The sequence below is a fragment of the Mustelus asterias genome, chromosome 1 (genome assembly GCF_964213995.1).
Source record: "Mustelus asterias chromosome 1, sMusAst1.hap1.1, whole genome shotgun sequence".
Lineage (NCBI taxonomy): Eukaryota > Metazoa > Chordata > Chondrichthyes > Carcharhiniformes > Triakidae > Mustelus > Mustelus asterias.
This window is the reverse complement of record NC_135801.1, coordinates 7,429,688-7,453,317: the sequence shown is the minus strand read 5'-3', so window position 1 is coordinate 7,453,317 and position 23,630 is coordinate 7,429,688. Positions and strand designations below refer to the sequence as shown.

Here is a 23,630-nt window from a genome sequence, read left to right as displayed (position 1 = left end):
CGATACACATCTCTTTAATCTGTGCTTAACCCTCTCTCCACTCACATTGTCTGTACCTTTAAGACTTGATGACCTATAAAGACTCGCATTCCAACCATTATCTTGTAAATTGAGTTTGTGTCTTTATATGTCCTGTTTGTGAACACAGCTCCCACTCAACTGATGAAGGGGCAGTGCTCCGAAAGCTTGTGGTTTGTGCGACCAAATAAACCTGTTGGACTTTAACCTGGTGGTGTGAGACTTACTGTGCTCACCCCAGTCCAACGCCGGCATCTCCACATCCTGTTTATTCTTGCCTCGTGTGGTCATACGCGGTACTGCAGCAAGAATTTTGCCCTGAGAGAAAACGGGGGGGGGGGAAATGGTTAGAGGATCTTTTGGAATCATTTTTGGCGGCCCACTTTCCAACATTGGCATGGTGTTGCAGTGGTTAGCACTGCTGCCTCACAGCGCCAGGGACACGGGTTCCATTCCTGGCTTAGGTCACTGTCTGTGCGGAGTCTGCACGTTCTCCCCGTGTCTGTGTGGGTTTCCCCGGCTGCTTCAGTTTCTTCCCACAGTCTGTAAGACGTGCTGGTTAGGTGAATTGGCCATGCGTAATTCTCCCTCAGTGTACCCGAACAGGCGCTGGAGTGTGACAACTAGGGGATTTTCACAGCAACTTCGTTGCAGTGTAGGCCTACTTGTGACACTAATAAATAAACTTTATTTGCTGTGGATCCCATGACCCACCCATTGGTCATGAGCGCCCCACTTTGAAAAATGCTGCACTGGAGCCCTCCAGTCACTCCCGTTCCTACAGACTTGGTTCCTTTAAGGGCCCATCCAATTTCTTATTTAAATCGTTCCCTGTCTTGCTGCCTACAATGTTAGCTACAGATTGTGCACACCTCTTATCAAATCTCCCCGCAATTACCCTTTGCTCCAGGAAGAACAACCCCAGCTTCTCCACCGGAGACTTGTAGTATGATCTCGCAGCCCCGGTCTGCTTCCCCCGCCAGCTCATCCACATTGGGAGCTGGCCGGAGCTGTTTAGCTTCATGACTTTCTGAAAATGAGTCTGTTGATTTTAACGTTGCAAATCTTTAGGTGAACTAATTATCCAGAATCATGATCAGATTGCCCACCCGACAATACGATTGGGGGCTCTCTTAAGGGGGAAACTGGGGCTCTTTTTATAAAGAGGTCTCTTCATAAAGCCACATAATTTGACATTTACAAGCCAGAAGCCTTTTCCCATCATTATTCTTGTTATTTCAAAACTGTACCACGATTCCCAAATCCAGACAAATTGCCCTCAGTGTCATTCCCTGTCGTTTGTGATTTTACTTTGAGGTGGAAATAATCAGATAGCTTAACCAAAAACAGGCAGCAAGGGCCAATGGAACTCTATCAGTATGTGAACTCACAATCCTACGGATGTTGGAGCCCTGAAATAAAAACATAGTGTTGGTTAATACTCAGCAGGTCTGACAGCATCTGTGGAGACGGAAACCGAGTTAACATTTTAAATCCAATGTGACTCCCCTTCGGAACTAAAGGGAGATAAGAAATTGCCGCACTCCTTCCTGGCAACTTACTTGTACTTGGAAGGCGGCACAGTGGGTTGGCACTGCTGCCTCACAGCGCCAGAGACCCGGGTTCAATTCCCGGCTTGGGTCACTGTCGGTGCGGAGTCTGCACGTCCTCCCCGTGTCTGCGTGGGTTTTGTCCAGATGTTCCAGTTTCCTCCCACAGTCCGAAAGATGTGCTGGTTAGGTGCATTGGCGGTGCTAAGTTCTCCTTCCGTGTACCCGAACAGGGGATTTTCACAGTAACTTCATTGCAGTGTTAATGTAAGCCTACTTGTGACACTGACGTAAAATAAACTTGATAGCTACAGTTTGATTCCCACACTATCACTAATACAGAAGAGTTAATTTGTAGGACCTGCTTTATTTCAGTGAGTGGTCCTTGAGAATAGTTTGTGAATGTCCGCTATTAGGATGGCAATTAGTTCGTAAGGAAGAGCTGCTTTCACTCCATAGTGGGGCTGTTTGACAGCTTGCTTACTGAAGTGTACAATAGCAGAGGATTAATAGCACCAGTACTTTGAAACTCCAAGTGTTTCCTATTGATATGCTGTAGAAATGATAGATTAATATTTCCTGCTGCTGTTCCATGCATGTTTAATTCTGCAGTTGCACTCGGAAATGACTAAAATTAGTTTGACCTTGTGTTCCTTCCACTTAATGATGGTGCTGTTCGCTTTCGCATGTTTATGAACATACAAGAGTGGCAGACAGGAAGTTTGGAAAATTAATTTTACTTTGGTTCTCTAACCTGGAAGATGAGAGCTGTAACTCTTCCTTGCTGGGCAGATGCAGTCTTAAATTGGAGTTAGGGTGATGGAATACTCCCCACTTGCCTGGATGGGTGCAGCTCCAACAACACTCGAGCTCAACACCATCCAGGACAAAGCCCCTCACTAGATTGGCACATCTACAAACATCCACGCCCTCCATCACCGACGCTCAGTAGCAGCAGTGTGTGCCATCTACAAGATGCACTGCAGCAATTCACCGAAGACCCTTAGACAGCACCTTCCAAACCCACGACCACTTCCATCTAGAAGGGCAAGGGCAGCAGATACATGGGAACAACACCACCTGGAAGTTCCCCTCCAAGGCATCCTGACTTGGAACTATATCGCCGTTCCGTCACAGTTGCCGAGTCAAAATCCTGGAATTCCCTCCCTAACGGCATTGTGGGTCGACCCACTGCATGCGGACTGCAGCGATTCAAGAAGGCAGCTCACCACCACCTTCTCAAGGGCAGCGAGGGATGGGCAATAAATGCCGGCCTAGCCAGCGACGCCATGTCCCACGAATGAATAAAAAAAATTAGGGTATCTCAAGTTCTGAATATAGAATGAAATAGAGGCTTGAATTCTTTGGTGATGGTGTGTTACAGATCACTCCGAGTCAGAGTTGCCATGGAAACATGTTATAGTCTGGAGCTACAGATGGTAGTGGTAGATTTGATTTATTATCGTCACATGTATTAGTATACAGTGAAAAGTATTGATGTGGAGATGCCAGTGTTGGACTGGGGTGGACAAGATGAGAAGTCACCCAACACCAGGTTATAGTCCAACAGGTCTATTTGAAATCACAAGCTTTTCAGATGTTCATCTAATGAAGGAGGAGGTGGTAGTGAGCTGCCTTTTGCCAGCATTTATTGCCCATCCCTAGTTGCCCCTTGAGAAGGTGGTGGTGAGCTGCCTTCTTGAATCGCTGCAATCCACGTGCTGTGGGTTGACCCACAATGCCGTTGGGGAGGGAATTCCAGGATTTTGACCCAACGACTGCAAAGGAACTGCGATAAATTTCCAAGTCAGGACGGTGATTTCAAATAAACCTGTTGGACCATTTGTTGTGTGACTGCTCATCATGAAAAGTATTGTTTTTTGCGCGCTACCCAGGCAAAGCATACCACTCATAAAGTGCATAGGAAAGGAGGAGGTGCAGAATATAATGTTGCAGTTACAAATAAGGTGCAGAGAAAGATCAACTTAATATATGATAGGTCCATTCAAACGTCTGATGGCAGTAGGGAAGGGGCTGTTCTTGAGTTGGTTGTTATGTGACCTCAGACCATTGTATTTTTTTTCCCGAGAGGGAATGTCCGGGCTGCGTGGGGTCCTTGATTATGCTGGCTGCTTTTCCGAGGCAGCGGAAAGTGTAGACAGAGTCAATGGATGGGAGGCTGGTTTGCGTGATGGACTGGGCTTCGTTCACGACCCTTTGTAGTTTCTTGTGGCCTTGGACAGAGCAGGAGCCGTACCAAGCTGTGATACAACCAGAAAGAATGTTTTCTGTGGTGCATCTGTAAAGATTGGTGAGTCGTAGTGAACATGCTGAATTTCCTTAGCCTCCTGAGAGGCTACATTTCCATCACAGTGGGACAGGAGTCTCTCCAGCTCTTGGCACCTGCCATTGACGCGTGTTGGAAAGTCTTGCAGGTTGATAATCAACCTGTTTGACCATGTGCTGAATGCTCCTTCCTTGACTGCCAAGTCCTGGGGTGGGGCTCGAACCCACAGCTTCTGGCTCAGAGACCTTACAAAACGAACCCACTGCTCCACAGGACTTCCGTTTTTTTAAAAATCCTTTGCCGAGCTTTAATTCAATGCGCTAACATCAAAAGGGTATGGAGCTTGTCAGATACGATCTTTGGCTCCATTGCCTCGGAATCAGTCGGTGGTGTTTTCAGCCGCACCCAGAGACTTGAACAGATAAATCTAGGCTGTGGTTGCAGTGCTGAGGAATTCCTCCTCTGTTGGAGGTGTGCCCTTTTTAGATGAGATGTTAAGATATTAGGCTGAGGTCCTGCCAGCTCTGTCGTGTGGCTGTACAAGGTCAAAAGGGACATGGGCAGAGTGGATAGGGAGCATCTGTTCCCCTTAGTTGAAGGGTCAGTCACGAGTGGACACAAGTTCAAGGTGAGGGGCAGGAGGTTTAGGGGGGATGTGAGAAAAAAACTTTTTTACCCAGAGGGTGGTAGAGGCGGGTTACTTTGCAACCCATTAAAAATTCCTGGGTGAGTACATGGCACATCATAACATTCAAGGCTTTGTGCAGGTAAATGGGATTAGGTGGGAGGTTAGGTCTTTCTTGATTGTCAGTGCAAGTTCAATGGGCCGAAGAGCCTCTTCTGCACTGTATGATTAGAATCATTGAATTCTACATTGCAGAAGGAGGCCAGTCGGCCCATCGAGCCTGCACCGACCACAATCCCACCCAGGCCCTATCCCCATAACCCCATGCATTTACCCTGCGAGTCCCCGTGGCACTAATAGGCAATTTAGCATGGCCAATCCACCTAACCCACACAACTTTGAACTGTGGGAGGAAACTGGAGCACCCGGAGGAAACCCACGCAGACACGGGGAGAATGTGCAACCTCTACACACACTGACCCAAGCCGGGAATCGAACCCGGGTCCCTGGCGCTGAGAGACGGCCGTGCTAACCACTCTGCCGCCCAATTGACTTTGGGATGGAATTCCAGACTTTTCCTGGGATTCAAAGACCCTGTGACCTTGGAATTCATTAGTCTCGGAGTTGAGATCGAGCTGTGAGATTGACGGTCTTGATAATTGCTCCTGTTCATCCATCTTCCGGATCCATTTCTTCATTTCTGCGTTACATAATTAATGAGCAATGTTCAGTTCAGCCAGAGTACTGAGAGTAAGTTCAAATCCTGGTAACGGTTGAAAAATTACCACCGCAGCCCAAAGAGCTTGAACAAGCAAGGTTGTTTTTCCGTAACTTGCCAAGGAAAATAGATTCCTCTGTGACTTGGCCTTTCCTGACATTTACAAGCCAGAAGCCTTTTCCCATCATTATTCTTGTTATTTCAAAACTGTACCACGATTCCCAAATCCAGACAAATTGCCCTCAGTGTCATTCCCTGTCGTTTGTGATTTTACTTGGGGATGGGAATAATCAGATAGCTTAACCAAAAATGGGCTGGAAGGACCAAGGGAACTCTGTCAGTAGATGAAATCACAAGCTCGCAGATGTTGGAGACCTGGAATAAAAACAGTGTTGGTAAAAACTCAGCAGGTCTGGCAGCATCTGTGGAGACAGAAACCGAGTTAACATTTTAAGTCCAATGTGACTCTTTGGAACTAAGGAGAGGTAGGAAGTTGATGCACTCCTTCCTGGTGAAGCAGCAACTTGTACTTGAGGGTGGCACAGTGGTTAGCACTGCTGCCTCACAGCGCCAGGGACCAGGGTTCGATTCCTGGCCTGGGTCGCTGTCTGTGCGGAGCCTGCACGTTCTCCCCGTATCTGCGTGGGTTTCCTCCGGGTGCACCGGTTTCCTCCCACAGTCTGAAAGATGTGCTGGTTAGGTGCATTGGCCATGCTAAATTCTCCCTCGGTGTACCCGAACAGGTGCCGGAGTGTGGCGACTAGGGGATTTTCACAGTAACTTCATTGCAGTGTTAATGTAAGCCGACTTGTGACACTGATAAATAAATTTTAAATTGGGTTTACTGTATTCGCTGCTCACAAGCCGGTCCCCTCTACATTGAGAAGATCAAGTGGACACTCGTTCCGGCCTCTTTCCTATATCCTTGAATTCCCTGAGAGACCGCAAAGCTGTCTGTCCCAGCCTCGCGCGTATCCAATGATGGAGCATCCACAAACTTTCTGGAGTAGAAAATTCCAAAGACTCGCGACGCTTTTGAGTGAAATAATTTCTCCTCCTCCTGGTTCTGAGTGATGCAGGACTTGGAGCCTAGGCGGCTCAGAGACAAATTTCCGAATGGTTCGGAGTTGGAGAAACTCAGAGATGGGGCAGGACGAGGCTACGGGGAGTATTCAAAAGCAGGGTGAGAACTTTAAAATCGAGTCGTGGCTTTACCTGGAGCCAGTGTAGGTCAGCAAGCACTGGGGCAGTGGGTGAAAGGCGATCCACTGGGGTGATGGTGTGCATTAGGACATTGGCAGTTCTGGATGAGTTAGCGGAGTGTGCAAGGTTACAGCCAAACAGGGGAGCATCAGAATTGTTGTGTAGTGTGTGTAGATGTGCACACGTGTGTGAGAGATGTATGTGCGTGATATGTAGCACCATTGTTTGATACTCAGGGCAGGATTTTACAACCTCCCTCTAGTGAGACTGGAAATTTCTGCCTGAGATCAACAGAGATTTCTATTGTCGGACCCTCGCCCGCTCCAATTCTGGGTGGGCGAGGTGGTAGAGGTCCAGCCCGTCACTCCAGTGAACTACAGGATTCTGGGTGGCACGGTGGCACAATGGTTAGCACTGCTGCCTCAGTGACCCAGGTTCAATTCCAGCCTTGGGTGACCGTGTGGAGTTTGCACGTTCTCCCCGTGTCTGTGTGGGTTTCCTCCTGTTTCCGCCCAAAGTTCCGAATATGTGCGGGTTAGATGGATTGGCCATGCTAAATTACCCCTTGGTCTAAATGAATGGGGTTACGGGGATAGGGCCTGGATGGGATTGTGGTTGGTTGCAGACTCGATGGGCTGAATGGCCTCCGACACTGTAGGGATTCTGTGAATCTGAAATAGCAACAGAGAGGATGTGACCAATCCTGAGTAATTGCAAGAAAAACATTTTCATCTTTGCACTCTGTCTCTCCCTTCCGTCCCTCTGAATGACTTGTCAAGCACACATTGCTTTTCCCTTATAAGGTAGCGTAATCTCAGAATATGCTTCCATGTTGGTAAAACTTAAAACAAGACCAGCTTGCTGTTTCAGTTTAATTTCAGGGTGGTAAAATCTATGGCCAACGTGGATCACACGGCACTGAATATTTCCCTGCTCTTACCCTCTTCGGAATAACAAAGAACCGGCTCATTAAGCGAGTAGGCCGGTGATTTAACAGAGTTGGCAGAACTTGGTTTTGCGAGAATTAAGTGGAAAAAGTGGGGAGGTTAATAGACGTTACTTTCAGGGCTGGGGTGATGAGTTTGAAAGAAACCTGGCCTGTTGGTGCATGTTCAAATTCTGTGTGGGTGGTGGCCTTTCAAGTTTGGGGTCCTTTTCCCATAGAGCACTGGGATTGGTACAATGAATCCAAATGAAGGAACTGAAAGCTGCCATTTTGGAAGATCGCCAAGACAAGCACGTCTTTTTCCAGACTTGCTCCTGCCATTGTGTTATAGCAGGCTTTAGTCAATTTGAATGGCACTTGCCTCAGACCAGAGAAGGAGGCGTTAGGATTAAAATTCGCACCAATTTAAAGATGCGAGTCGGACACTTGCCGAGGGCGGTAATGAGGGATTGGATTTGTATTTACAGAACCCTTTTTCCTGAGCTCAGAACATCCCAGTGTTTTGCAAACACTGAGGCATAGTTAGATACCTTAGCTCTGACTGTAACACTATATCCTGCACTCTCTCATTTCCTTCTCTATGAACGGTATGCTTTGTCTGTATCGCGCGCAAGAAACAATACTTTTCACTGTTAATGTGATAAATCAAATTTTTTTAATGTAGTCACTTGTAATGTAGGAAACGTGACAGCCAATTTGCTGACTGTGATGAGATTTGATTTTTTGATTTTATTATTGTCACGTGTATTAACATACAGTGAAAAATATTGTTTCTTGTGTGCTGTACAGATAAAGCATACCATTCATAGAGAAGGAAAGGAGAGATTGCAGAATGTAGTATTAATAGCTAGGGTGCAGCGAAAGATCAACTTAGTGCGGGGTAGGTCCATTCACAAGTCTGATGGCAGCAGGGAAGAAGCTGTTCTTCAGTCAGCTGGTTCGTGACCTCAGAATTTTGTATCTTTTTGCCAACGGGAAAAGGTGGAAGAGAGAATGTCCGAGGTGCATGGGGTGTTAAAGGTAAGATCCTGGCATTGATAGAGGATTGATTGACTGGCAAAGGGCAGAGTGGGAATAAGGGGATCTTTCTCAGGATGGCGGCCGATGACTCGTGGTGTGCCTCGGGCCAGTGCTGGGACCACAACTTTTCACAATATACATTACAGACAGAAATAGATAGGTTCTTGATTAATCAAGGGGATCAGGGGTTATGGGGAAAAGGCAGGAGAATGGGGATGAGAAAAAAATCAGCCATGATTGAATGGCGGAGCAGACTCGATGGGCCGAGTGGCCTAATTCTGCTCCTCTGTCTTATGATCTGTGGTCTTATGGGTCCTTGATTATGCTGGCTGCTTTTTCGAGGCAGTAAGAAGTGTAGACAGAGTTAGTGGATGGGAGGCTAGTTTGAGTGATGGGACTGGGCTTTGTTCGCGAACTTTTGTAATTTCTTGCAGTCTTGGGCAGAGCAGGAGCCATACCAAGCTGTGATACAAATGTTACAACAGCTGTTAACTCCATTGGTGTTTGCAGAGCCAGTAGCAATTAAAAGTTTCCTTCCTCACCTTCTCGGGCCAAAGAGAGGCTCACCTGGTGGTGATGAATTCCGTTGCCTCCTGTCAGCCAATATCTTTCGTAAACATGTGACCCCAATTCTGTTAACTTTATAGTGTGCGAGAGGAGCGTGTGCGAATGGTATTATTTTCTCACGTGGACACTACTGCAAATCTTTTTCCACTTGAAGACTTGCAGGAAATCATTCTTCCACAGGTGTTACTGGGACTAAGAGAAACCAGTAACACCCGAGTATCACAACAGCTGTGATACAACATGTCACAACATCCCTCCACCACCGACGCTCAGTAGCAGCAGTGTGTGTACTGTCTACAAGATGCACTGCAGCAATTCACCAAAGATCCTGAGACAGCACCTTCCAAACACGTGACCACTTCCATCTCGAAGGACAAGGGTAGCAGATAAATGGGAACACCAACATCTGGAAGTTCCCCTCCAAGCCACTCGCCATCCTGACTTGGAAATATAATCGCCGTTCCTCTGCCGTCGCTGGGACAAAATCCTGGAATTCCCTCCCTAACAGCATTGTGGGTCAACCCACAGCACACGGACTGCAGCGATTCAAGAAGGCAGCTCACCACCGCCTTCTCAAGGGGCAACTGGGGATGGGCACTAAATGCTGGCCTAGCCAGCGACACCCATGTCCCATGAAGGAATAAAAAAAAAGAGAGCAGAAAGGGCCTTTGTTTAATGGGCAATGTGAACAAAGACTCCTCTGGTGCAGCAGTCTGTCTGTACTCATAGAATCTTTACAGTGCAGAAGAGGCCATTCAGCCCATCGAGTCTGGACTGGCTCTCCTGACGGAGTATCTTACCCAAGCCCCCTCCGTGCTCTCGCCCTGTAACACCACACACTTCCCATGGCTAATCTAAAGTTAAAGTTTAATGTTTGCACATTCTCCTCGTGTCTGCGTGGGTTTCCTCCGGGTGCTCCGGTTTCCTCCCACAGTCCAAAGATGTGCAGGTTAGGTTGATTGGCCATGCTAAAAAAATTGCCCCTTAGTGTCCTGGGATGCGTAGATTAGAGGGATTAGTGGGTAAAATATGTAGGGATATGGGGCTAGGGCCTGAGTGGGATTGTGGTCGGTGCAGGCTCGATGGGCCGAATGGCCTCTTTCTGTACTGTAGGGTTTCTGTGATTTCTATGAAGTAGGCTTACATTAACACTGCAATGATACTGTGCAAATCCCCAAGTTGCCACATTTCGGCACCTCTTTGGTTACACTGAAGGAGAATTTAGCATGACCAATGCATTGTACTACACGCAACACACACTAACCCACACATCTTGGGACATTAAGGGGCAATTTAGCATGGCCAATTCATTGCTATTGACACATCTTTGGAATGTGGGAAGAAACCCGGAGCACCTGGAGGAAACCCACGCAGACCACAGGGAGAACGTGCAAGCTCCACACAGACAGTGACCCAAGGCCGGGAATTGAACCCGTGTCCCTGGAGCTGTGAGGCAACAATGCTAACTACAGAGCCACCGTGCCGCCCAGACTGAAGTGCCAGACTAAATAGTTATGCTTATGTGTGTCGTAATCTTCTGACTCGCAACTGTTTGTGACAGTTGTCCAGAATACTTGTCATCTCCTGGTATCTGCAGGGCAGGGGGCCAGCTTGCAATGTACATTAGTGAAGTCGATCTACTTTTCCTGCAGTTCCATTGATTAACCAGAATGTGCTGACATCTTACTGAAAACCACAGCTAATGTACTTGTGCCGTCTGTAATTGTCTGGCAGCTACTATATGGTCGGGCCCTTTTTCCCCCTTAACCTCAATCGGAATAGATGAACACCGCTTCTGAATGAATAGCAAAAGAGGAATTCATTGCTATTGGATTACAAAACCTTAAAACGTTTAAATTCCGCAGGGATCAGGCGAGTCTGAAACAAATGGCAATGTTAATCACCACCCTCGTACTCTTTGCTAATCTAGTAACCTTTTCTGGGAACTCGATGGGACACTCATGCAACACCAGTTTTTTTTTTGTTCCTGCCACGTACCATGTGTACCTGGAACTGGTGAATATTTCCAGCAAATCCTGCGCCTATTCTGAATGCTCTAAATGCCCGATTTAAAATGCTTTGTGCTCATGTTGAGATGTCTTATTGTGTCTATTGACAGACTGCCCGGTGATAGGCGGGGGCCCTGTGCCCTGTGTAGCCAGGGGACTGTCTAAGGAGGATAGAACAAAGTCCTGTTTCACGCACAGGAAATCTGTTCACTTATGAACATGATGTGGAGATGCCGGCGTTGGACTGGGGTAAACACAGTAAGAAGTTTAACAACACCAGGTTAAAGTCCAACAGGTTTATTTGGTAGCAAATGCTTATGAACATGTCATGGGTGCCCTGTAGCCACGTCACTTTTCACCGGCACAGTGGTTAGCACTGCTGCCTCAGCGCCAGGGACCCAGGTTCGATTCCGGCCTCTGGTCACTGTCTGTGTGGAGTCTGCACGTTCTCCCTGTGTCTGCGTGGGTTTCCTCCAGCTGCTCCAGTTTCCTCCCATCGTCCAAAGATGTGCAGGTTAGATGGATTAGCCATTATAAATTGCCCCTTAATGTCAGGAGAATTTTTAAAAATGTATTTGTGGGACATGGGCATTGCTGGCTGGCCAGCATTTATTGCCCATCCCTAGTTGCCCAAGGGCAGTTGAGCGTCAACTACATTGGAGTTGGCTCATGGCAGCCAAGCTCTGGAGCCACATGTAGGCCAGACCAGGTAAGGACGGCAGATTTCCTTCCCTAAAGGACATTAGTGAACCAGATGAGTTTTTTCGACAATTGACAATGGTTTCATGGTCATCTGTAGATTCTTAATTCCAGATTTCTTTTTTTTTTTAGCAGGGTAACTATGTGGGGTGATGGGGATAGGGGCTGGGTTGGATTGTTGTCAGTGCAGATTCGATGGGCCGAATGGCCTCCTTCTGCACTGTAGGGATTCTATGACACAAATTCAGGCAAAACATTCCAAGCATCGACAATTCACTCTGAAAATAAAATTGTGCATATCGAGATGTGAACATTGCATGACCCGGAACCATCTCCGTATTCATTTTCACCCTTCCAGTTTCCTCCCACAGTCCAAAAATGTGTAGGTTAGGTGGATTGGCCATGCAGGATGCATAGGTTGGATGGATTAGCCACGGGAAATGTGTGGCGTTACCGGATGGGGTGGGGGAGAGGGCCAGGCTAAGACACTGTCAGCGAGTCGGTGCAGACTCAATGGGCCGAATGGCCTCTTCTCCACTGTAGAGATTCTATGATCAGTGTTATCCTAGAGGCAAATGCTTACCTCCTGACCTTTGTCTGTAGCTCATGTCCTTTTAATCATCTGTAATTGTGAAAATGTAACCGCTTTTCCCCAAACCCCTTCCATTGTGGAGATTGTTCCCAATGTCTTGGATTTGCCCTAATCACCCAGTTTCCCCCCTGTGAGCGGAGGGGAAACTGGCCCCAGGGCAGCGACTGCTGTCCCCACCCTTGCCCAGCTCCTAACCTAACGATGCAAGCTTGAACAAAAATTTGATCTCAAGATTTTCCAAGCAATTGGACCACAGCCCAGGGCATGGCAGCCAAGCGAAGGAACAATGCTGTGTGTTATTCTTAGGTTTAATATATTGGAACTCTGGAGAAAAATTAACATTTTCATAATGCTTTATTAATATTGGCAAGAGAGCCACCAACGGAAAGATAGATGGCACTCATTCTTTCCAGCAGTACAGAATTGTAGCATCGCTCAGCAGAGGAGGAGGCAGTTTGGCCCATTGAGACGCTGCTAGCTCCTTTGAAAGGATCATCTGATTCATTCCACACCCACTGCTCTCCTTTCCCCACAATCCTGTGGATATTCCCTTTTCCAAATATTTATCCAGTTCTCTTTGAAAGTTACTATTGAATCTGCTTCTGCTGTGCTTGTAGACAGTATATTCCACCCTGGAACGATGAATAATTCCTGTTGGTTAGGACCCAGAAGAAATTAGAGTCGCCTTTCAAACCATACAATTGCTACAGTGCAGAAGGAAGCCATTCGGCCCATCGAGTCTGCAAGGATCACAATCCTACCCAGGTCCTATTCCTGTAACCCCACATATTTACCCTGCTAATCCCCTGGCACTAGGGTCAATTTGGCATGGCCAATCAACCTAACCCGAACATCTTTGGACTGAGAGGGGAAACAGGAGCACCTGAAGGAAACCCACGTGGACACGGCGAGAAGGTGGTGCAAACTCCACACAGACAGTGAGTGACCTAAGGCTGGAATTGAATCCAGATCCCTAGAGGCAGTGAGGAACTATTTTTGTAAGCAGCGTGTTGTTGTGATCTAGAATGCATTGCTCGAGAGATTAGCAAGAGCAGATTCAGCAGTAACTTTACAAAGAGAATTGGATTCGGAGGAAAAAAGAACTACAGGTTTATGGGGAAAGTGTAGGGGAAACAGGATAATTGGGATAGCTCTTTCAAAAGAGCTGGCATGATGGATTGAATGGCTTCTTTCAGAGTTGCAAGATTCCATGATTCCCCCTCGCACTAATCCAGAATATTGGCTCCCAGGGCTATTAAAAGACATGGAATTGGAAAAGAATGAATTCCGAGCACAGTTCCAAGATTTAATATACTGTAATTTAAAATCCTATGACACACAGTTTGTGATTTGCAGAAAGAATGCAAAGCATTTAAAAAAAAATGTTCCACTATCTCCAATAAAAAGACTTTATAAAACCCGATGTGTTTGTCCATGTTTGTTGAAGGAATGTTTGAAATGTTCCCTGTGCCAGGCGAGAATCAAAAACACACATCAGAACTTCTTGCTTTTCCAAAAGACCTGGGATTGTATATCTGGATTCTCTCTGCCTTATGGTCTCACAAACCTTTGCCAGAAACACGTCCCGCTGTGGATGAAGAACTAACTATCATAGTGTCGTTTACTGTGAGGCTAATACACATGTGAAGCGATTTAACATTTCCAACTATATTGGCATCCGCTCTGAGTCTTTCAGAGATCTGGCATCTCTGTTGATTTTTAAATCATTTGGCTTAATAAAAGTATCAGCGCATTTAAGCGGCAACTAGCTTAAGTACTTGGAGGAGAAAGCAGAGCAAGAAGTCTCACAACACCAGGTTAAAGTCCAACGGGTTTATTTGGAATCACGAGCTTTCGGAGCGCTGCTCCTTCATCAGGTGAGTGGAGAGGTAGGTTCACTAACACGGATTGCGCCTATCGACACAGACATCAAGTTTCTACAAACCGAGTTTGTGAAACCTACCTCTCCGCTCACCTGATGAAGGAGCAGTGCTTCGAAAGCTCGTGATTCCAAATACACCTGTTGGACTTTAACCTGGTGTCGTGGGACTTCTGACTGTGCCCAACCCCAGTCCAACGCCAGCATCTCCACATCCTGGGGGAGAAAGAAATAGAATGATGTGTTGACAGGGTGAGATAGAGTGGAAGGAGGCTCGTGCTGTCATAGCCCTGTTGGCAGAATGGCCTGATCCTGAGATGTAAAATCGGTGTTATTTTGTGCTCTTTCCAGAGGTTTTGTCGTGTTTTATTTAATGAGAGGCTCGTTGCCCGCTTCCGACATGAAACCAATGCCTTTTCCTTTCAAGGTGCACAGATTTTTAATCAGTAAGTGAATCCAGGGTTACGGGGATAAGGCAGGAAAGTGAAGTTGAGGATTATCACATCAGGTCATTCACAATCTCAGTGAATGGTGGAACAGGCTCGATGGACAGAATGGCCTGAATCATCTGCTATGCCTTATGGTCTAACTCGTGTTTCCGCTCTCTTGGAGGTTGGGTGTGGAGCTACCATTCTTAATATTGTAGCTCTATGATTATGATTTAAAGAGTTAGGATGGAAAATAGCTCTTAAACTATTCAGTTGGCATTACAGGCTGTCTCTTGTGGTTGAATCCTCAAGTGACCGTGCGCTTATTCTCAGCACTCCCAGATGCGCTCTTTCTTCCATACAGCTCATACGTTCATAAGATATGGGAGCAGAATTGGGCCAGTCGGGCCATCGAGTCTGTTCCGCCATTCAATCATGGCTGATATTCTCCTCATCCCCATTTTCCTGCCTTCTCCCTATAATCCTTCAACCCATTACCAATTAAAAATCTGTCTAACGCCTCAAATTTACTCACTGTCCCAGCATCCACTGCGCTTTGGGGTAGCGAATTTCACAGATTCACAGCCCTCTGGGAGAAGTAGTTCCTCCTCAACTCTGTTTTAAATTTGCTACCTCTCATCCCAAAGACGATGACCTCTCATCCTAGAATGCCCCACCAATAGAAGCATCCACTCCACGTCTACTTTATCCATACCTTTTATCATCATGTATACCTCAATTTGATATCTCCTCACTTTTCTAACTTCCAGAGAGTTTGGACCTGCTGCTGGTGGTGATGTGCTTTTATTTTCCCTCACGGTTTTCATGATGGGTTTTGAGGAGAGGTGTTGTTGCCTCCGCCACCCATGGCCTCACTGCTTCCGATCTGTGTAATCTCCTTCCCCTACCCTCCGATCTCTGCACCTTTCCATATCTGTCATCTTGTCCCTCCCCTGGTTTTTCTCCACTCCATCACGGACGGCCGTGTCTGCATCCGCCATGATCCGAAGCTCTGGGCCGGGATTTTCCAGCCGTTCACGTCCCCCCATCGCTGCAAGCGAGGTTGGAGAATTTTGCGCTCGGCCAAATCACCGTTCACCGTGGCAGGAATCCCGCTGGCATGAACCGCCGGAAAATAAAATTTCTGGAATTTCCCTCTCTCCCCCTCTTTACTCCTATGAAGTTGCTTCTTAAAAACTTTTGATTAATCTATTGTCTGCATGACCTAATATTTTCTTATGTGGCTCTCTGGCCAATTTTGTGAAGCATCTTTGGATGTTAAAGATGCTATATAAATGCAAATACTAAGTAACACTTTCCTTGTCCATTGTCCATTATTGGACTTGGGTGAAGACAGTAAATAACATGCCACATTCATCCGATTATGAACCAGAATCCAGCCGTTTCCCAAAACTGTCCAGGATATTTTTGTCTTGTCTTTATTACCCTAACTAAAAGCATATTGTACCTGTTGATCAACCTTTTCAAAGACACATCAGTCCGGAACTTGCCCCTGATCCAGTTTGAACTTGCGTGCCGCTGTCCTGCAGCCCTGGTTTTTGTACTTCACTGTCTTGGAACCATGGAAATGTTGCAGTGCAGAAGGAGGCTATTTGGCCCATCTTGACCATGCCAGCCAATGACACCAGGGTGCCCTTTCTAATCCCACCTTCCTGCACCCGGCCCATAGCTCTGTAACTTACAGCACTGACGGTGCAGATCCACATACTTTTTAAAAGACTTTAGGGTCTCTGCCTCCACCACCAACTTGGGCAGCGAATTCCAGACATCCACCACCCTCTGCGTTTTAAAAAAAAAAGTCCTCCTTCATGTTCCTTCTACGCCTTCTGCCACTTATCTTGAATCTCTGTCCCCTTGTTTTAGAATTCTCCGCCAAGGGAAACAATTTTATCCTGTCAACTCTTTCTCTTCCCCTCATAATTTTGTACACCTCAATCAAGTCACCCCCTCAGCCTCCAAGGAAAATAACCCCAACCTATCCAGCCTCTCCTCATAGCTACACATTTCTAGGCCTGGCAGCATTCTTGTCAACCTCCTCTGCGCTCTCTCTCCAGAGCAATTGCATCCTGTCACCACCTTGTATCTTTCTCTGGCAGCTTAGCCTCAGTTGCCTTGTCCAAAGTTTCTCTCATCCTTTTTTTTTTCTCAATACCCAAGACCGTGATGGTGAAGCTAAGTTTTGCGGCTTTTGACTCTACCCCTCCTAGAGCTGGAATGTGTCCCATGTTCATGACCACATCTGGCACCGAACATTCCAGATGTGGTCTGGCTAGAGCACCATGAAAATTAAAACATCATTTTCCCTGGCTTGGATCTGACTGGATCAAAATTCCATTTTTTATTTTTCTGTCCTCTATTGAACGGACATTTTAAGTGCTAAACTTACCAATAATACTGCAGTATGCTGTTTGCCTGCAAAATCGCGCCAAGAAGAAATTAATTGACTCGTGGGCATGAAGGAACTGGACAATTTTTAAGCTGCTTGTTGTTATTCAGCTTTACAGCTTTGTTATTTCTAAGCCATTCATGGAATAATTGTATTGAATATAACCCTCCACCAGCATTCACTAACACTGATTAATTGCTCATTTATCACATCCATGTCTTGCAGTGCACAAATTAGCTACCATGCTTCTGACATGACAGCAGTTAATACACTTAGAGAGTAATTCGTTCGCTGGTGAGAAATTTGGGAAGTCCTGAGATTGTGAAAGGCACCTTATAAAATACACGTTCATTAAAGTTTGTTTATTAGTGTCGCAAGTAGGCTTACATTAACACTGCAATGAAGTTACTGTGAAAGTCCCCGAGTCGCCACACTCTGGTGCCTGCCCAGGTACACTGGGGGAGAATTTAGCATGGCCAGTGCACCCTAACCAGCCCGTCTTTCAGACTTTGGGGGGAAACTTATTGAGTTTCTGGATTAAAAGTCTAGCGATAATGCCACTAGGCCATGGCCTCCCACTTTGACTTACAATGGCTCCCTGTTCCCCAAATATTAAAGTCCATTCGGTTGCACACCATCTCATCTTTAACCACTTCCAGGATTACACCAAAGGAGAAACAGAATGTGGGCATATTTATTTAAATAATTATGCAAAACCAGAGCACCCGGAGGAAACCCACACAGACACGGGGAGACTCCGCACAGACAGTGACCAAAGCTGGGAATCGAACCCCGGTCCCTGGCGCTGTGAGGCAACAGTGCTTGCCACTGTGCCGCCACACATACATTCTTCTGTGGGCTTCTTCTAACAAACAGTGACTTCAGTGAGGATTAGCGCACCTGTAACAGCGCCCTCGTTGAAAGTTTCGGTGGGATTTCATCTTTGAGACCCACGTTCTGTTTCTCCTGTAGTCTAATCCTGGAAGTGGTTAAAGATGAGATGGTCGAAAGGACTTGGGGAACAGGGAGCCATTGTAAGTCCAAGTGGGAAGTGATGGCCTAGTGGTGGTATTGCTCGACTTTTAATCCAGAAACTCAGCTAATGTTCTGGGGACCCGGGTTCGAATCCCACCATGAAAAGTGGTCGAACTTGAAAATGCTTAAAATCCGGAATTAAGAATCTACTGATGACCATGAAACCATTGCCGATTGTCGAAAAAAAACCCCATCTGGTTCACTGATGTCCTTTAGGGAAAGAAATCTGCCGTCCTTGCCCCGTCTGGCCCACATGTGACACAGTAAGAAGTCTCACAACACCAGGTTAAAGTCCAACAGGTTTATTTGGTAGCAAAAGCCACTAGCTTTCGGTGCGCTGCCCCTTCATCAGGGGAGTCAAATAAACCTGTTGGACTTTAACCTGGTGTTGTGAGGCTTCTTACTGTGTTTACCCCAGTCCAACGCCGGCATCTCCACATCATGACTACATGTGACTCCAGAGTCATAGCAACGTGGTTGGCTCTCAACTGCTCTCTGGACAGGGACGACTAGGGATTGGGCTAACAATGCTGGCCTGTTGGATTCAAGAATTCAAGCATGTCGAGTTGCGAAAGTGAATTTTGTTGTTGGTGTTCTTGTCATTTAACAGTAGTTCCTCATTATGACTTTTCTTGTATTTTTCAGGGCCTCACCTGCTCCAAAGCCAACGGCAACAACTGTCCAACAGGTAGGTGAAGCGGTGGCACAGACCATTGAGGTAGTCAATGCTGGTGCCTTGTACGCCATTATTACTAACAACCAGTATTCATGCATGAGGAATGCCTGCCTTAACATCAACTCAAAGTCTTCTGCTGTTTGATGTCGCATTGAAGAATGGGAGGAAGTTTACGAAAATAAGTCATTCTAATCTGGTTTGTTTGGAATATGTCATTTGATGGAAAGTTCAGAACCATCATAAAAAAGCTAGCTCTGTTTTTCACCCTAGCTAAGGTTGAAGTTGTATCCTTTTTGCACAAAGTTAAATGTGGAAAAAAGATGATCTTACTGATGGCAGCGAATGTTCTGAAAAATAAATTGGGAGCCCATGGGCCAGTGGGGAAAAATGAGTACCTGATGCATTTGAGTTGTATTCCTGTTGTATTTATCCGTTTTTTTTAATGAGGGAAAAATAACTTTCAGGGGGACAGATGAAGGGACAGATGGTTGAGTCTAGTTGGACAGCTCTTTTCAAAGAATCAGCACAGGCAAGAGGGGCTGAATAGCCTCCTTTTGTGCAGATCTTTGGCTCATTGTCTGTTGATGCTTCATCCTGAGTTCAAAGATTAGCCCTCTTGAATTTTCTGGTTCGGAGCAAATAAGCGTTTATTTCATTGCACCTTGGGCCAATCCCTTTCACCCAATCACGAGGTGCTGTTTGCTTCCAAATCTGTGTCAGGAGGCTTTGTGAATTGTTCATTGTTCGGGAACCTTCCTTGTCAAGTTAGAACTGGAGCCAATCTTTAAGCACTTATATTTTCAGACTTTCACATGACTAGCATGCATGACCGAACCCAAGAACCACACATTTAGTCAGTGTCTGTAGGAGTTCAAGGGGATTCCCAGTTAAAGCCCACCACTTATGTACAATTAAACAGTATTAATGTACAATTAACGCAGATTGGGTTAAAGTCTTCAAAAAAAATTCACCCGAGAATAGAAATCGGTGGAAATAATTAGTAGAAATTATTAGGTAGACCTTGCAATAAGATCCAGCAAAGCTCTCAACCCGAATAGATATTGCCACAAATTGATTGGGCCATGCTGCATTCACTGATAATTTTCTGTGGCATTTATCTGTATCCACTCTCATGCATAAACTGCATATGGAATTCAAGCAATGTCAAGATTTAGCAAAACCATTGCAAAACTGACACTGAATGTGATGTGAAGAAAATAGACTGAGGGGGAGAGATGTTAATGCTGTTTTTATTGAATTTTTATCTTTAAAACACGATTGTAATTTCTCTGAAGGCTACTCATTGTGGCTTCAAGTTATAACTAGTTTATTCCCAATAATATTTATATATGTGTACAAACAAGAGTCTGACAGAACTAACACACAAGTCTACTCCCTTCTCTTCCCTGGCTCCAACTGAGGTTCCCCCGCGTCCCAGAACACGCACCCTTGCACCCAATTGGTGCGGCTTCCCACGCTGTCTCTCCCGAGTCTGGCCCAATCATTTTGCCCTCGGTGATCTCCCCCTTACAACAGTACAGAAGGAGGCCATTCGCCCCATCGAGTCTGTACCGACCACAATCCCACCCAGGCCCAATTTCCGTAACCACACGTTTACCCTGCTTAAACCCCCTGACACCTAAGGGTCAATTTAGCACGGCCAATCAACCTAACCCATACATCTTTGGAGTGTGGGAGGAAACCGGAGCACCCGAAGGAAACCCATGCAGACACGGGGAGAACGTGCAGGCTCCACAGCGACAGTGACCCGAGGCTGGAATTGAACCTGGGTCCCTGATGCTGTGATGCAACAGTGCTAACCACCATGCCACCCTTAAAGGGGCCACGTTACCACAACAGCTGTGTAAAGAAATGATAAGTCTTGTGTCCATCATTTGGGACTTGATGAAATTTCTCTTCGTTTAAACTTCTGTGACAATGGGGGTAGCTCTATAGTAACCTCGGTACATTTAATCGTAGATGCAGGACTGATTACACAGACATGGTCGTGAAGGCAAACGCTCCAACTTTCTTCCCCCTCCAGGCGGGTTAACATGACCGATCTAGCTGTGGCACACCATTCAATCCCATTTCGCATAATTGAATTTGCAGAGCAGTGTGCAGCTCGATATGAGTTGTTCCCTACAAGCGCAGATGTTGAGCTGTGTTGGGTTTTCCCCACTGGGCTTCCTGCTTTTGTCAGGATGATCAGTTGAAATGTCCACATGCGAGACGGAATGCTTACTCGTGTAGAGATCAAAGGTGAAATGTTTCCTCAGTGCCCTGAGAAAATGAGGATTCCAGATTAAATTTGTACTGTTCGAAAAGGAGAGAGAGAGAGCGCCTGCGTATATGTAGTGCCTGTATTCATGACCTCAGGATGTCCCTAGCACTCTACAATCAATCGGGTAGCTCTTTTTGAAGTATAATGTGGAAATGTAGTAACCAGTTTGTGCACAGCAATGTGATGGTGAACAGATGATCTGTTTCGTGGGAGGTGGTTGAGAAATAAACATAGCCCAAGGAGGCCGGAGAGAAGGTCCCTGTCCCTGTTTTGAATCGGTGCCGACTCACTCCTCTAAGACACTTTTGACCAATCTTTTGGTCGCCTGTCCTGACATTGTCTCTGTGTTTGATTACGCTCCTTTTTGGGATGTTTTACTATGGTAAAGGTGCTATAGAAATGCATGCTAAAGTTGCCAACTTTAACATCTTTGGTTTTGTTGCCAACACAACATACAATCCCTACAGTGCGGAAAGAGTCTGCACTGACTCTCCGAAAGAGCATCCCACCCAGTCACCTCCCACCCTATCCCCGTAAACTAGCGCATCTACCATGGCTTATCCCCCTAAACTACACATCTTGGAACACTAAGGGACAATTTAGCATGGACAATCCACCTAACCTGCACATCTGTGGACTGTGGGAGGAAACTGGAGCACCCGGAGGGAACCCCACGCAGACACTGGGAAAGCGTGCAAATTCCACACAGACAGTGACCCGAGACTGGAATTGAACCCGGGTCCCTGGCACTGAGGCAGCAGTGCCAACCACTGTGCCATCATTTATTGTCATAAATGAGCAATATGAAGAGCAGTTTGAATCCTCCACACTGACCCATGAACAGTCAGTTTGCGCACACGCAGGGTCAGATGTGACTGTTGCCCATTCTGGCTTCTCTCACACAGATGCGCACACCCAACAAAATACAGAATGCCTACTGAGGACATGCCCTTTGCAACCCTGAATGTCTCACTGTCACGTCCACTTGATTTATGCAAGTCACAAGGATTGAGTTCCACAGATTAAGTTAAATAATGAGTCTCTATCTGTGCCTGAGCAGTGGAAGAAGTCTAGCACCTGTCAAAAAGCCAATATTCCATTATACAACCCAGGGTTGGCTTACCTCATTAATATTTTTCCAATCCATGCGAGACATAAATCTTTCCAAAAGTCAATTGTGGCTTAAACCTGAATTTGATGTTGGTGACATAATGCTCTTGTCTATCAAGAACCTTGAGTGTATCTTAACTTGTCAGTGATATTAATACTGACGTATGAACAAAACCCCTCTCAAAATAATTGCACAGAAAGTTGCATTCATGTGAGAATGGGAATAGGCCATTCAGCCCCTTGATCCTGTACTGCCATTCAGTTCAATCTTGGGCTGATCTGCACCTTTAAACCCATTGACCTGCTGCTGTTCCATATTGTTCAAGACCCTTACCATAGAAAAGTCTTAAGTTTCAGTTTACCCCGAGCATCGCAGCATTCTGTGGGAGGGAGTGCACATTTTCGTTACCTTCTGTGTGAATAACTGCTCCCTGATTTCACTTGTCTGGCCTGACTCTAATTTTAACTCGTGTGTGTGTGTGTGTGTGTGTGTGTGTGTGTGCCCCCCCCCCCCACCCTGTTCTGATCACCACACCCCCCTCCCCCAGCCCCATGAGATGAAGTTGTTTTTCCCTTTTCGACCTGAGCGAATCCTTTTTTCATTTTCGGCCCCACACTTTGATTATCTCTCAACCTTCAAAGCGCACAAACATTTATGCCTTTTTATGTCTTTTGAATTTAAGCTCTGGTTCTTAATCCACAGTGCACCCTTCCAAGGTTGTGCGCAGTCTACAGGGTAGTGAGAGACCAAGGCTCTCTACCACCGAGGCATCACTATGATTCTCACCAATTTCTGCAAATGCACCATAGAAAGCATCCTTTCTGGATGCATCACAGCTTGGTATGGGCTCCTGCTCTGACCAAAACCACAAGTAACTACAAAGGATTGTGAACATAGTCCATCACACAAACCAGTCTCCCATCCATTGACTCTGCCTACACTTCCCGCTGCCTCGGAAAAGCAGCCAACATAATTAAGAACCCCTCACATCCCGGGCATTCCCCCTTCCACCTCCTTCCGTCGGGAAAATGATACAATCGTGTAAGATCACGTATCTACCGACTCAAGAACAGCTTCTTCCCTTGCCATCAGACTTTTGAATGGACCTACCTCACATTAAGTTGATCTTTCTCTACACCCTAGCTATGACTGTAACACTACATTCTGCACTCTCTCGTTTCCTTCTCCCTTATGTACTCTATGAATGGTATGTTCAGTCTGTTTAGCGCATAAGAAACAATATTTTTCACTGTATCCCAATACATGTGACAAATCAAATGATCTTGAGACACTAAGGGACAGTTTACCTTGGCCAATCCATCTAACCTACTCACCTTTGGGCACTAAGGGGTAATTTAACATGGCCAATCTCCCTAACCTGCATATCTTTGGACTGTGGGAGGAAACCGGATCCGGCACCCGAAGGAAACCCAAGTAGACACTGGGAAGAATGTGTAAACTCCACACAGACCCAAGGTCGACATTGAACCCAGTACATGTGACGATAATAAACCAAATCAAATTAAACCCCTTCCAACCTGTTTGAGATAAAGGCAAACATTCAATTTGGAGAGAC

At 46.2% G+C, this 23,630-nt stretch overlaps 1 protein-coding gene across 1 annotated transcript in view; it reads left to right on the top strand.

The window, feature by feature from the left end:
• LOC144490493 (PDZ and LIM domain protein 5-like) overlaps nt 1–23,630 on the top strand; it is a 259,977-nt gene that overhangs the window by 125,384 nt on the left and 110,963 nt on the right. Inside the window, exon 4 of the mRNA XM_078208260.1 lies at nt 18,629–18,671. Within this exon, the coding sequence (XP_078064386.1) occupies nt 18,629–18,671 (43 nt within the window). The remainder of the gene's footprint in view (nt 1–18,628; nt 18,672–23,630) is intronic.